This window comes from Photinus pyralis, unplaced genomic scaffold (genome assembly GCF_008802855.1).
Source record: "Photinus pyralis isolate 1611_PpyrPB1 unplaced genomic scaffold, Ppyr1.3 Ppyr1.4_LG2, whole genome shotgun sequence".
Taxonomy (NCBI): domain Eukaryota; kingdom Metazoa; phylum Arthropoda; class Insecta; order Coleoptera; family Lampyridae; genus Photinus; species Photinus pyralis.
The window spans coordinates 36,849,927-36,864,607 of record NW_022170403.1 but is presented as its reverse complement, the minus strand read 5'-3'; the positions used below and the strand labels follow the sequence as shown (position 1 = coordinate 36,864,607).

At 35.4% G+C, this 14,681-nt stretch overlaps 2 protein-coding genes across 2 annotated transcripts; one reads left to right on the top strand and one right to left on the bottom strand.

Moving 5' to 3' along the window:
- Nucleotides 1-2,935: 2,935 nt before the first annotated feature.
- On the bottom strand, nt 2,936-5,830 carry LOC116163976. Its single transcript, XM_031478103.1, has 6 exons — nt 5,089-5,830; nt 4,979-5,038; nt 3,512-3,601; nt 3,374-3,460; nt 3,027-3,168; nt 2,936-2,953 (listed from the first exon to the last, which is right to left on the bottom strand). The coding sequence occupies exons 1-6, from the start codon at nt 5,175-5,177 to the stop codon at nt 2,936-2,938; spliced, it is 486 nt and encodes a 161-aa protein (XP_031333963.1). The 5' UTR covers nt 5,178-5,830.
- A 52-nt stretch (nt 5,831-5,882) lies between these two features.
- On the top strand, nt 5,883-8,978 carry LOC116163975. The gene is made up of 6 exons (XM_031478102.1): nt 5,883-6,910; nt 6,959-7,316; nt 7,629-7,805; nt 8,069-8,307; nt 8,439-8,598; nt 8,875-8,978. Exons 2-6 carry the CDS (start codon nt 7,094-7,096, stop codon nt 8,976-8,978), a joined length of 903 nt encoding a protein of 300 aa, XP_031333962.1. The 5' UTR covers nt 5,883-6,910; nt 6,959-7,093.
- Nucleotides 8,979-14,681: the final 5,703 nt, after the last annotated feature.

Sequence of the window (14,681 nt, the reverse complement as noted above, 5' to 3'; positions counted from 1 at the left end):
GCACCATCTTGCTGAAAGATGAAGTTTTGTGGTTCATCATGTGTCAGTTGAGGGAAGAGCCATTGCTGTAACGTATCCAGATAAGAAGTACCAGTGATAGTTGCTTCACCAAAAAAGAAAGGACCATAAATTTTCTGCCGAGATATGGCACAAAAAACATTCAATTTAGGAGAGTCTCGTTGCACTTGTACCATCATGTGGGGATTTTCTGAGCCCCAAATCCTAACATTATGGGTGTTAACTCGACCACTAAGGTGAAAGGTCGATTCATCACTGAAGACGACAAGATCCAGAAAATCTTCATTGTCATGCAACAACATGTCGTTAGCGAAGTTGGCACGTAAAAGATGGTCGGTAGGCTTCAGAGCCTGTAACAACTGCAAACGATAAGGACGTAGCTGTAAGCGTCGCCGTAAAACTCTCCAAACAGTCGTCACAGGAATTGCTAATTCACGACTAGCCTTCCGAACGGATTTCATAGGGCTACGCGTCAACGAATTACGCACTTGCTCAACGCTCTCTTCACTAGTTCGTGGTCGTCCCGTACTCTTGCCTTTACAAAGGCAGCCAGTGTCTTGAAACTGATGATACCATCTACGAATGTTGTTATCACCTGGAGGAGCACAACCGAACTTAATCCGGAACGCACGTTGCACAGTAACAACAGATTCCGTCTTTGCAAACTGTAAAACACAAAACGCTTTCTGTTCTTTAGTCGCCATCTTTGCTATTAGCGCTTTCTAGCGGATTGCGGCGGAAACATACGCACTGATGCCAACAAACAAAAACTGTTTGAGTTTCTCTTTCAGTTGATATATCACTTGTGGCTGTAAGTTTCATCTATCAAATATTATAACATGTTGAAACCCCTCTATTCATTTTGAAACACGCTGTATAGTGTTTTTAGGTGTTTACTTTATCACTTTGTGCATTGGTTATATACTCCGGGTTTCTTATTTCTAATCCTCTTGTATGTCTAGGGTCTATAATTTCAGGCAAGAGACAATTAAAATAAAATTTATGTAATTTTGGTAGCATTGAATTTATAAAAAAAGTTCTATCAATTGGAATTTTTATACAGACAATTTCCTTTGGAGTCCATACCGCAAAATAACATTGTTCTTTGTCTGATATATTCAATTGCCCCTGGACTTGGTAGTAATAATTATGACTGGTCTTTAAATTATAGGTATCACCTTCTATGTCCAAATATGTTATCAGTTTATTTGCAACTGCTTCTTTAATAGTATTGTTTCTGGCTGAGTACGGACATTTAATTTCTACCAGACATCCTGAATTCACTTCAATTCCATCTGGAGAAGCACCAAGAAATGGCCAATCTTCATTTATAAAAAGGCCACAGCTGGAAATTTGCAAACCAAATTTTGATTCTAATTCTCGTTTTGCTCGGTCTTCATTATTTTTTCCCCAGGTCGTTGCCTTCGAAAAAAATTCTGTATACAAAGTGCCTTTTACAGTTGATGAACAACTTGTTGATTTTCGCATTTTGCAAATTTTTCCAAATATGGAGGATGTTAATAATTTTCTTCGATAGTGCTTCCATTCAGATGAATCGGCTTGTAGACGCGTTTTCTTTTCAATTTCTTCATATTCAGCTGTTGATTTATGAAGTGCTCTTATAAACTCGCTTTTCATTTCCTCAAACGTCTCTTGATCAACATCTGGCTTCTGGCAATTATCTCCATAGTCAGCGTCTGTGGAGGCAGAAGAAAATATTAATTTTTTTCTGGCTCTGCTTTGCTTGTGAACATTTTGCCTTCTTAATTTACGCATTTCCATTTCTTGTACTGTCTTTCCGGGGCTATACAGTAACATCGGCCTTGGTAACATCTTCGCTGGGTATAGTTCACACGTTTTCCGCCAAGTTTTTGTGCAATAATTGAATTAAACTGTTCTACTACATTTGTCGTAACGTTTTCGAGTAAGCTTCTAGAGTGTCCTGCCAAATACCTTACTGCGTCCATTAGCTTTTCATCGAGGTTTAATGTTCGAAAATCAGACATGTAATTATTTTGGTCAGGTTCCGTTTTTTCACAAAAATAGCGTAATTCCGAACAATTCAAATGTTCTCCAAATATATGGCTTACGCTATTGATGATGTCCTTTCTCAGGTTTTTGATATTATCTTCTAAGCTTGTATTGGCTTCACTCCTTCTATACTTAATTGCCTTCACCACCGCCGTTCTGCAGCGTAAAATGTTGTTTGACAAAATATTTTTTAGTGATCCAGGAATACCCCTCATCTTGGAAAGTTCCTTCAGTTTATTGCAATAATTTCTGAGTAAATGATTGCTACATTCAATTTTCTCCACTGTACAGGTTTCATACGGTCTACTATCTAGTAGTTTTTTGTAACAGCTACTGTCACCATCAGCTATAAGTTTATTATAAATAAGCCCATACATTTCAAGGCTTGCACAAAAACCTTCAGCTATAATGTTCGCTTCCATTGCCGTTGAAGAAAGGTTCCAGTTTTTATAGCACGTGTGCGCGGCAGCTTCAGTGCCGATATTTTTAGCCCTTTGGCATACACAGCAGTACTTGTTCTTAACACCTAAATACAGAATCTTTTTTGATTTTAACCCTACTATTGCAGCAGTTCCAGAAAGGGAATTATAATTTCCTGTCCCTCTGTATGAACGCTTGGCCCAGCTTCCGTCGCCAACTACAGTAATCATTGGCGTTCCATTTACGTCTACGCTGCCACATTGTAAAGCTATCATTTTTTCTTCTTCTGCAGCCTCTTTCATGGATTTCCAAGCAAGGTCTTCCCATGCAGTGCATATTTCACTATGAATCTTCTTGTATAAAGAAAAACTTAAACTCGGAATGTTCATTGCACCAGTAATATTTACGAGTTGTGTGTAACCGCCTCCTACGTTCATGACTGCGGTAACTGCTGACGTATTCACGTCTACGCTTTGTGGACTTTCTGGACAGGTATGTATAGATTTAGAAAAACCACACATATCGCATTTAAAAGTAAGTTTGGTTTGGTAACCCACTTTTAGTTCTTTTACTACTTGCAAATTCACTAAACTGCACCCAAATAATGTGGAATGAGTAGATAAGGTTTTCAAAGACTCGATGAATTTTTGTAGGTCAACTACTCGTAGCCCATCGATAGACACGGCTGAGGTTGAATTCCTAAAACAAAAATTAAGTTTTTTTAGTCACAATCAAAATGAGAATGGTGAGTTTCATAGCAATTGTGTGTGAATTAGAATAAGTGATCCTTCCAGAGTGTGTTAAAAACCTTTTAACACAGTCGCCACTTTTTCGTTTTTGTGAAGACACATCTTGTATGAAGCTGGTGTGCGAGAAATGATTATAAAATACTTGAATTACCTACCTTTTATTCCCTTTTACAATAGGCGCCAGTGATGGTTCGGTAGCACTAAAAATTTCCTCTTCATTTGGAAAATCATTGTTCTCTACCCTAAAACGGTATAAAGATAAACACATAAAAAATCGATATGGAAAATATTACGTTTTCCTTTTTTCTATCTCTGGGGATTCAGGTGAAGATTCGGTAATATTGGCAATGATTTCTACATTTGGCAGAATACTTTCCTTTTCCCTATAACATTATATAAAGATACTAAAAATCAAAGAAAAAAACATATGTTGAAAAATAGATAAAAAAGTAGATTCTAGTCAAACTACCCACTTCTAGGTTATCAAACACATCGTGTCGATGAGTAGGAACTAAAAATGGATGATTTATTATGTTGATGGGCAGCATTTAATTAAATATCGCTGTCCTCAAACTATTTAAGGTGGTAGCTGTACTAAAAAAATGCGCTTTTTTCCAGAACTATGTGCGTGCGCAAGTAAAAAAGTTTAGTTTTTAATCTAACACTACGGCCATATTTTGAATAACTATTTTACCGTAACGACGTTTTTACAGTGTTATGGCTCTAATTTTTATAATAACTGATTCTGTTTTTTATGATAGATCCCTAATTACAGTATGTCTCAAGTTACGTGACTTTTTGGACATGTGTTTGACAGAAAAAATTAAAGAAATAGAGAGACATAAAAAAATTTATTTATAAGAAAAATTCTTTATAACTCGACACAGCTTTTTATTTGCTAATTAATTGCTCCTTTTCGATTTTTCATTATTTTCAAAAATAAATCCAAAATATTGCTAAAACTGAATGAATTTTGACGGACGGACGGGTGGATAAAACGCTCACAATTTAAAAGTTACCGGAAAACGTATAAACCACACTAAGGAAAGATTGACTTCCATTACTTTAGCAATTAATTCATAACTTTTGTTCCTATTGACACCACATTTCAGCGCAATCGGCCGCATATAAAAAAAGTTGTTGTGCACACGGACGGACAACAATACAAAAATATAAAGGACCACTGAATAGGTAAGGTATGATTGAGAAAAAGATATTTGAAATACCTTTCTAATAGTAACAAAGGTGACGCACAGACAATTCGAAATCTCGTATGTATTGTCACTTATAATTGCACAAGAGGTTTGTATTTTACCGAGTAAATTTGGGTTGTTTAGGTAATGAAAATCTGTTGCCTAGCAATTAGACGAGAAAAACTGTCAACTAATAAAAATTCGACACCGCAGGTGGAGCATTTTTAGGTTGACAGTTTTTCGAGTTCAATTGCTAAAAGGCAACAGATTTGAATTGCAACAACACAAATTTACTCGGTTTAAATACAAACTTCGAGTGTAATTCGGCAGGACAATTTAACGAACAAGAAATTCACATAACTAATCAATTACTGACAGACGTCAAACTAGTCATATGGGAAAGGATAATGCGATAATTGGTTCGAAAATGAATAAATGAAAAAACCACTAGTGCATTTGTCGCTGGAAAAGTTGCAGGTAACTTTTGCCGCTGTCAAAGTGACAATTTCACTGCGGCTTATGCGATTTTTTATACATGAGTTGAATTGTCTATGGAAATATACTTACGTAGTTCTAGATGTTGGCAAAATATTTTTGGTCGAACAAGGAAGCCCAACAGCACGAGCCCTAGAACAAATTATTTTACTACATGCTGGTAGCTATAAAAAATAACTTACGCATTGTATTTATAGATATTATTGGATTTCTTCCTGCGAATAGATAACCGCAACCTTGTCTTCGCTCCTCTTCTGTAGTTAGCTTCCATGTGTAATTCCACTAAAAGTTATCCACCCGATAAGAAACAAACTGTTGACACAATAACACTCCTGTTTTTCCGCGTAAAAATTCGCTCAGTGTATATCGTATATCTAATGCTCTGTATATATTCCGACGCTCACAATTCACAAAAGGTGATAAAAATTATATTTTTAAAAGCACCATACAGTAAAGGCTACAGCACAACTGACTCCGGTCCTGAATACTCACACTACACATTAAGTCGCGCCTCTTTAATAAAGAATATGTAGCTTCGCCAGATATTATACGAGTCGAGTAGCGTTGTAGAGGTGTGGGACTTAGTATAAAATTTTGAGTAAATTGGATTCTATCCTTTGATGTTAGGTACCGATGTAAAGATAAAGGACCCATCTATGCCTCTCTTGTAACAGATTTTTTATATAATACTCGAATTTTGCATAAATAATTGTAGAAATGCATGATATTTTCAGTATTTTCAGGTGCCGTAATTATTAACATTTAAAAAATATCAAAAATCTGTTACAAGAGAGGCGTAGAAGAAAGGTTATAGAATCCAACGTAACTTTCACGATGTTGCTAACTAACGCCGTTTTCGAAAAAATCGCTAAGAGCTGAACGGAAAATGCGTAAGTTATTTAATACGCGTAGCGGGCTCTTAAAGGCAATATAGCGATTAGGGTTAATCGGGATGATTATGAAATCATTAATTCGACATTGCTTAACTTAAGAAATTATATACATCCAAAGGACTTTGCCCGAAGGCCACGAACTATGGACGAATTGGACAGATGGAAAGCTTCCGAACTAAGGCAGTTTTTACTTTACACAGGCCCTATTGTTTTAAAAGATAGGATACATGATGACCAGTACACCCATTTTATGACGCTCCATTGTGCAATACGTATTTTAACATCGCCAACTTTATGTACAAAATATAATGATTATGCAAAGCAACTTATGCATTATTTTGTTGAGAATTATGGAATGCTGTATGGTAACGAATATGTTACTCACAATGTCCACAATCTCATTCATTTGTCAGACGATGTTTTAAAATTTGGCAGTTTGGACAACTTTAGTGCCTTCAAATTTGAAAACCACATGTCGGAGATAAAAAGAATGTTACAAACTTGCAATCGCCCACTTGAACAATTTATAAACAGGACTCTGGAAAAACGATCGTATTTAACAACACATAATAAGTCTCCTGAAATAGAATTTTATAAGAAATTGGACGTACATTACGAACCTCTTCTTAACAATGAGCTGGTAGAATCGTATCAATGTTTTAAATATGGAAATATGTTCTTGGGAACCGCAGACAATCTGTGCTTCTGTAACCTTACGGATGGATCAATAGTGAAAATTGTCAGGATTCATAAGAAAATTGAAACAAGTGAAGGGTTCATTGTTTTTAAAAAATGTGATCATTTACAAGAATATTATTCAAAGCCATGTTCTTCAACTTTGTTTAATTGCGGTATTGTACAAACAGTTTCTCATACATTACAAATCGCCCATATCAACAATATTAGGACAAAATTACTAAATTTTGACAATATATTAATGTCCATTATTCATAATAAGGAATAGGTTTACAGGAATATTTAGTTTTGTTAATGTAAGACTTGCGTAGTATTATTATTATTTCAAATGTAGAATTTTAAATTTTATTTCATATCTATCTAAGTATGTATATGTAGGTAGATATCTAAATTTTTGTAGAGAAAATTCATACAGGTAATTTTTACTTTTTTATAAATATTTATACAGGTTATTCTTTTGTAGTTACCGTATTGCGTTTTGGGTTTTTTTTCGCAAGGCAAGGAATTCGTATCTGCTGCGCCCACAAAATGATTGCAAAGAAAAAACGAGAAGGCATTTGTAGTTTGGCCGCCAACAAAAATTGAACGAAAGGCCATCATGACACGAATGGAGCCAGGTGCTGATTGGGTAATTTTTGATAATGTGAAGATATTTGGCAACTATCACAGCTACAAAGAAGCACTGTACCAAGAATCCAAAACCGCCAATTATTCCTCGGAATCGAAGGTGGACCTTGGACCCCGGAAAAGAAAACCCAATAGTAAATATATTGACAACAGCCTGTCATCTCCACCACCACTACCAACTGACCTAGATAGTGGTAAGTAATTTAATTTTTCATTCTTTGACAATATATATTGTCCTAAGTTGACCAAATCAGAAAAATTTAAATATCGCTTTGCCGATCAAGAAATAAGTCAATTGACTGATTTTGCATGACATTAGTGTGTTTTTGAAAAAGCAAGTGTTGTTATTAGCTGAATTTTGACGGGGGTATTATTTTCTGCAAAATTTTCCATTAATACACACTGTGTTTATTTACTGCCTATTTACACTGTAGCAACTAGTGACACAATAGTGTTTTTCACTTCACTAATTAAACTTTATGGTGTTATTGTAAATTATGTTTTAGAGAACGAAGCAACTGGCAGTCAACTACATACTGCTCATGATAGTGAGTACTCTGATGGCCCTTCAGAAGCAAGTACTGTCCAAAGCACTGCACATGAGGAGGAGGCTACAGTGATTGAGTATACCGCAGTAGAGGACATACCCATTCTTTATGACGTAACACCACCCACCACTACAGGTATAGATTTCCTACTATTGAATGATTAATTATAAATTTGGCCATTAATTTAAAAAAATGATTAAGGGGCAACATTATTAGTCCATGGCGTGTTACAGGTCATAATAGTATTGTCATTACCACTTGATGTTTATAAGACAAAAGTCAGCACCTTAATGTATAAGACCATAAAGTTCTCCACCTATATTTTTTGGTGGAAAGCACGGTATATCACCGTGGTGGAAAATAAAGAAAATATTTTTATTTTTAATGTATTGTTTTAGGCACCGATAAGCAAAAAATAAGTGATTTTGAACACGCATTGCTAACTGAAATGCGTGAAATAAAAGCAACGTTGGATGTAATGTCCATTCGATTACGGCATATTGAACGACGTTTAGAAGTAAACGTACAACTCGATCGCATCGAACCCAACCTCTTTACTGATTTACCATGTAAATCTTTACAAGAAGTAACAGATTTAGAGGCAAAACTGGAAGATGATAAGATTTTCCAAAAACTGGTAAATATTTTTAATTTTTAAACAAAAAATTCAGTTTATTTTGGTTATGATGCAGTTTACTTTGAATAAAATGTAAATTATACCTGAGTATACATATGTGTACCTATCATTTGTAATTCTTGTTTTTCCAGATCACTATCTTGAAGTATGTAGGCGGTTCGAACGCAAAATATTGTGTGACAAATTGTTTGAAAAAAATATTTTCAAATATAGTAGGACAATTTTGCAGTTGGACAGGGCAGAAAGGAAACTTTAAGGTTGCGGATTTGAAATTAATAATGGCAATTAGAGGTAAAAATACATTTATTTTTTAATTTTTAACAATGTTTTATTATATTGCATTAAGTACCTAGATGACAGTTAATAGGTCATATTTTAACGCCAGAGAGAAATCTGATTTTTTCAAAATTTTTCAAAAACCAACAAATCCTTCAGATGCTGATGTTATAGGTTCCTCCTCTGCTATGTTTTCCACATCTTACAATTCTTATTGACAAAAGTTAAACTTTCACAATTTCATTCTTTGTCCAATTGGCCTTTTACTTACTTTTTTATTTTTGGTTACAGAAGCAGTAAGAGCCACTTTTGCCCTGACGGACGCGGATTACCAAAGTTATGTGCAAGTATGGTTTCAACATGCGAAAACAAGGCATCTGCGCGAAACAAAATAATTTGGCATTGTAAATATGTACTATTTCATAATTTTAAGGTTCATTTCTTTTTATTTCATACAATATATTTTTAATGCATTTGGTACATTATTTATATACCTTGCAGAAAATATTCCCAAAATGTTTAAATGTAATGTTTATGCAAGTTTTTTTTTGAGAGAATGTATTGAAGTCGTCAATTACATATTTCAGGAATATGATTTCTGTACTTATTGCAGAAAAGTTATATGTGCAACATTGATTTCACGTTACTTTTTGAATGTTACCTAAACAGTTAGTAACCTCTCAGAAACATTGCTTATTCATTTCGTTTGTAACATTGAATTCTTCAACCTTTCGGTAAGGGTTTAGAACGTTATGGTAACCTCCCTAAAAGCTCACATCTAATTGATTTGAAATGTTGCATTTAATTATGTGATGTTTCTATAATATTGTGATAACATTTTCTTGTTTACTGGGCCCCATCTGTTCTTTAGTGAAATCACCTTTTGTTGTCTTTCGCTGTCTACCTCTGGCCATTTTGGAGCCCTAAAAATCGTTACATTCCAATTTTTAACGTAAAACAATAGATGGTTTACAATGTTCCACAATGAGACACCTGTCTCATTGTGGAACAAAAAAAGTGCCTCCATTGTAGAAATATTCCGCATCTACTTCAAAAATTCACCCACAATAAACTATGCATGCTACGCCCTTGAATAAAGCAACATAACCTCACCTTTGGATGAATTAAACATAGCTACTTATGAAAAGCCCATAAATCTATCGGTTTATTTTTCTGTGCAATTTGAAACAGAGGAATAAAAAAATTACATACCTTTCATAACACAGGCCCACCAGTTACTGGTACGGAATGGCGATACCTGTTGCCTTAATATCTGAGAATCCCGCGCAGGCGGTGTTATTTAAGCGCGCTAAACATAAATCTGATATGGTGGTAAATTTGAAAAAAAAACTGTTTGTCTCACTGTGGAACATGTCTCATTGTGGAACACCTTCCCCTACATAAGATCCGAAAGGCTATGGATATCCATAGTATCCTTTATCAGGTGCAGAGTACAGAAACGTTGTAGACCTACAGTGGACATCTATAGTATCTACACTACCGACATATAGTGTTATTACCAAGGTATCCCGTTTATATATTTAATATGGGTAGTAGATATACATATTTAGTTTAATCATGACCTTGTTTTCTAGAAATATGTTACAATAAGTGTATATAGATTTTATATATAGGGTAAAGGCACTTAAGAGTACGCGGTCTATAAGAGTACGCACAGCAACTATTCATTAGAAGGATTACTAATGCCATCTCCAAAATATGTTTTAATCACACTATTTACATTGCAGGTTGGATGGTAAAACAGAAATTTACATAACCTTTCACATGTCTGAAATATTTGAGGAACGTTGGTTTGGCGGTTTTCAGTATAACTTTTGCGGTGTACAAAATAAGCTATTATTAACAAATCATATCAAACTTAAGTGTTGTTAGTGTTTCCAGGAACCTTTTATTATATCAGGTATGTTATTTGATATCGCGTAAATCGAAAATTTATAATTAGGAACTATTTATTACCTAAATTTTAACGGAACAACGAGGCGCTCAAGAGTACGCAGATCGAAAGTTTCAAGAGTACGCGTACTCTTGAAACTCAGTTCGTACTCTACAAAAATGTTCTTTAAAATACAATTAAACTTGTTAAATGTTAATTTGGTTGATTGATTTATTTTAATTAATTGACTGACACTTACATACAACCATGACTCAGGTGTGAATATTTTATAGGTTGCACACATGACTTCGTATAAAAGAAAAAGCAATCGAAAACTCGTCTTTACCGAAAATATTATGAGAGACATTAAAGAGAAGTTGTCACAGGGGCAAAGCAAAAGAAGCATAGCTGCTGAAATGAGCATCCCCGAAGCGACGCTTCGAAAACGACTGAAATGTGACACTGTTCCCAGTTCTTTGGGACGTTATAGTTGCACTTTCACAAAAGAAATGGAAGCTCAGTTAGCAGACTATGTTAGGGAGATGGACACTCGTTTTTATGGTGTTACCATGAAAGACTTAAAGCAGTTTGCCTATGAGTATGCGCAAGCGAATAAAATACAACATCCATTTAATATGGAAAAAAAAATGGCTGGAAAAACTTGGGTAAAGAATTTTTGTCGGCGGCAGAACATTACTTTGCGTCAACCAGAAAAATGTGCTATTGGAAGGTTAATTGGCTTTAATAATAAACCACAAATCCAGAGATTTTTTGGAAATTTAAAATTTCTTTATGAAAAATATAAATTCCCGTCGCATTGTATATATAATATGGATGAGACAGGAATGTCCACTGTTCCCAACAAGTTGCCGAAAGTATTTGCGCAAAATGGTAAAAACGGAGTTAGAAAAGTCGTGAGTGCAGAACGTGGACAATTGGTGACAGCAGTTTGCTGTGTTAGCGCAAGTGGAGTTTACATTCCACCTGCGCTTGTTTTTCCTAGAAAAAGAATGCGAGAAGAGTTGTACAACGGGGCTCCTGCTGGAACCTTGCCTCTTATATCGGATTCCGGATTTATTAATAGTGAATTGTTTTTACAATGGATGAAGCATTTTAAAGATTATGTGAAACCAACTGAAGAAAGTCCAGTCCTGTTAATTTTTGACAACCACGTTTCTCATAGAACATTAAATGTGATTAATTACTGCAGAGATAATTTCATACACCTCCTCTCAATACCCCCACATTCAAGCCATAAAATCCAACCTTTGGATAAGGGATTTTTTGGACTATTGAAATCGGCTTACAGCCAACTGTGCGATAACTGGTTGGTAAACAATCCTGGGAAGGCGATTACCAAAATGCAGGTCTCTTCCCTATTCAAAAACGCTTACTACAGGGTATCAAGCGTTGAAACTGCAGTGAACTCCTTTCTTTCGACTGGTATATTTCCGTATAATCCACAAGTATTCACTGATGAAGATTTCGCACCATCTCTCGTCACGGACAGAATGGAAGAACCGGTCATCATCAACAGAGTGGAGGAACCGGTCGTCACCGACAGAATGGAAGAACGGACCGTCACCGACAGAGTGGAGGAACCGGTCGTCACCGACAGGATGGAGGAGCTGATCGTCACCGACAAAATGGACGAACCGATCGTCACCGACAGGATGGAGGAACTGGTCGTCACCGACAAAATGGACGAACCGATCGTCACCGACAGAATGGATGAACCGATCGTTACCGATAGAACGGAAGAACTGGAAGGACTAGACCTACACCGTATAAATGATGGGAGTATCGTTTTAGAAACGCGAGAGACTCTCGGTAAAGATTTAACTATTAGTAATAGGCAACATACTGTAAATGTGTTAGCTGAACCTTACACTGTCGAAATAGATGACATTGAAATTTGCAAATATGACCAAATTATACACGATAGGAGAGAAACAACCCCAGAAATGCTTATACTTCCAGTGGAAACTGACGTGTTGGTTAATTCACGCGGTAATGAAGAAATGAAGGCAAAAAATATGTCCATAATGAGTCCACACGAACTTCGACCATACCCTAAAATTACGACAATTCAAAACCGAAAAAAAAATGCTCAGAAATCAGAACTTTTAACAAGCACTCCGTATAAAACCATGTTGGAAGAAAAAGAAAACATTAACCACGATGAAACTTTAAAGAATAATAAACTCTCGAGTAAAGTTAAAACAACAAAAAGGCAAATAGCGGAAGGTACCTCAAAAAAACGTACTACGATCACTAAAAGGAAGAAAGTGCGTGGAAAAAAAGTGTGGAATTAGGTGCAAAGACGAAAGATTCCCATGAAGAGATTCATTGCCCAGGTTGCAATGAACAATTTATTGAGCCACCCACAGAAGATTGGATTCAATGCTCTAAATGTATGAAGTGGTGGCATGAGGCATGTTCTTGTTATTCCGGAGGCGAATTTGTGTGTGATGTTTGTTAAACTTATACATGCGTACTCTTAAGTGCCCTTGTGCGTACTCTTGCATGCAAGTACTTACAAGAGTACGCGTTTGTGGATTTGCACAAAAACTTCCCAAATAGCACACGATATAATATGTATATGCGTTTTTGGTCCATAATGTGGAAAAGATATACAGTATATTCAATGTATATTGTTTTTTTATGCTGAATATTCAGATAGTGGTATGTATATTCATACTATGTACTAGATGTACCTAGAAAAGATATAGGACGTACCCTGTTTTACACAAATTGTTTTGAAATATAACCACTACATTTTGTGTTTAGAATCTGCGATACCTATATACTTATATTTGTAGGGTGTTTTTCGCAAAGTCTAAAACTTTGGCCCTTTTTAATAAAATTTTACAAATATTCCCAAGATATTTCAGACCTATATGTATAACAGATGCAATGTATGCTATATGTATATTTACTACTGTAGGGTCTATTTTCAAATCCAATTTGTCAATCTGGTTGCATGTATATTCATACCACGGATGTATAATATAGAGAGGTGATCCGGCGGCCGCTCATCGCGTGGTTCATTTATGTCGTCTGCTAAGTTAGACAAGGACAGACAACTAGATTGGCGCGGCAGTTAAAGATTTACAATTTGAAATCACGTCAGTTGGTAGGTTTTTCTTTACAAGGACCGGAAAACATTATTTTTTATGCTAAGAATTCAGTGTAATACAGAAACTAAATATTTATTTTCTAAAACAATATGCACTTATGAAATTTGTAACTTTGATTTTTTCTTATTTATTGCAGACATCTTTCTATGTTTTCCTTGCTCTTGTCTGTAATATTGTTTAACTCGCATGCAGGTATAGTAATAAACCGCTTTAGCTATTACATCGTCCCGATGTTCTTGACACTGAAATTGTATTAGTTTGTTTTCGTGAACTGAAAAAAAATCTTCCAGTGTATTGTCGAAGACATCAACAGAGTCGATATGTTTAAACATCACACTTTCTAACTTCTTTAATAAATTATGAATAGGTTTATTGGGATGATTCAGCCATCCTCGAGATTTTAATTCAACTAACTCAGCTTCGGGAGCTAAAACATGAGTAGGTTTGGGATTATACAGCAGCTCCCGACAAAATTTGCAGCTTGATTCTCGATATAGCTTTTTACAAATAAAACCAGTTAAGTAATAAATAATGCAATCTAGTGTTTCAGGTATATCGACATCGTAAATAGGTGCCACGGTGTCTTCAGAATCCTCCCAAAATTCTCCTTCAAGAAGCCCATCTAATTTACCCTTGATTTTTTCAATATGCTGAGCTTTGTTAGCAGAGTCATTGTCACAAAAGATAGCTTTAAAATTTGTAATAGACAGCACCGTGTTTTGTGATTCGTCTTCGTCATTCGTGCAATTGCCAAATTTTGGAGGTTTCAGCAGCTTATAAGTCGATAATAAACGATATACATGCATAAACGTCACCATTGTAGGGTGATCATTATCACAACCAGCTTGTCTAATTGTTCCAAAAAAAACGCTGCAATTTAAATACATTACCTACGTACACAATCAAGCAAAAAACCTGTACCTCTAAGGGATCTTGATTCATTTTGCTAGTAAGCACATAACTGAATGTTCGCGTTTTCAGAAGATAATTGCACAAATCCATAGTAGATGAAATAGTCACACGAAGACCTTCAGCAGTGGAGCTTGATAAAAAATGATCTTTTG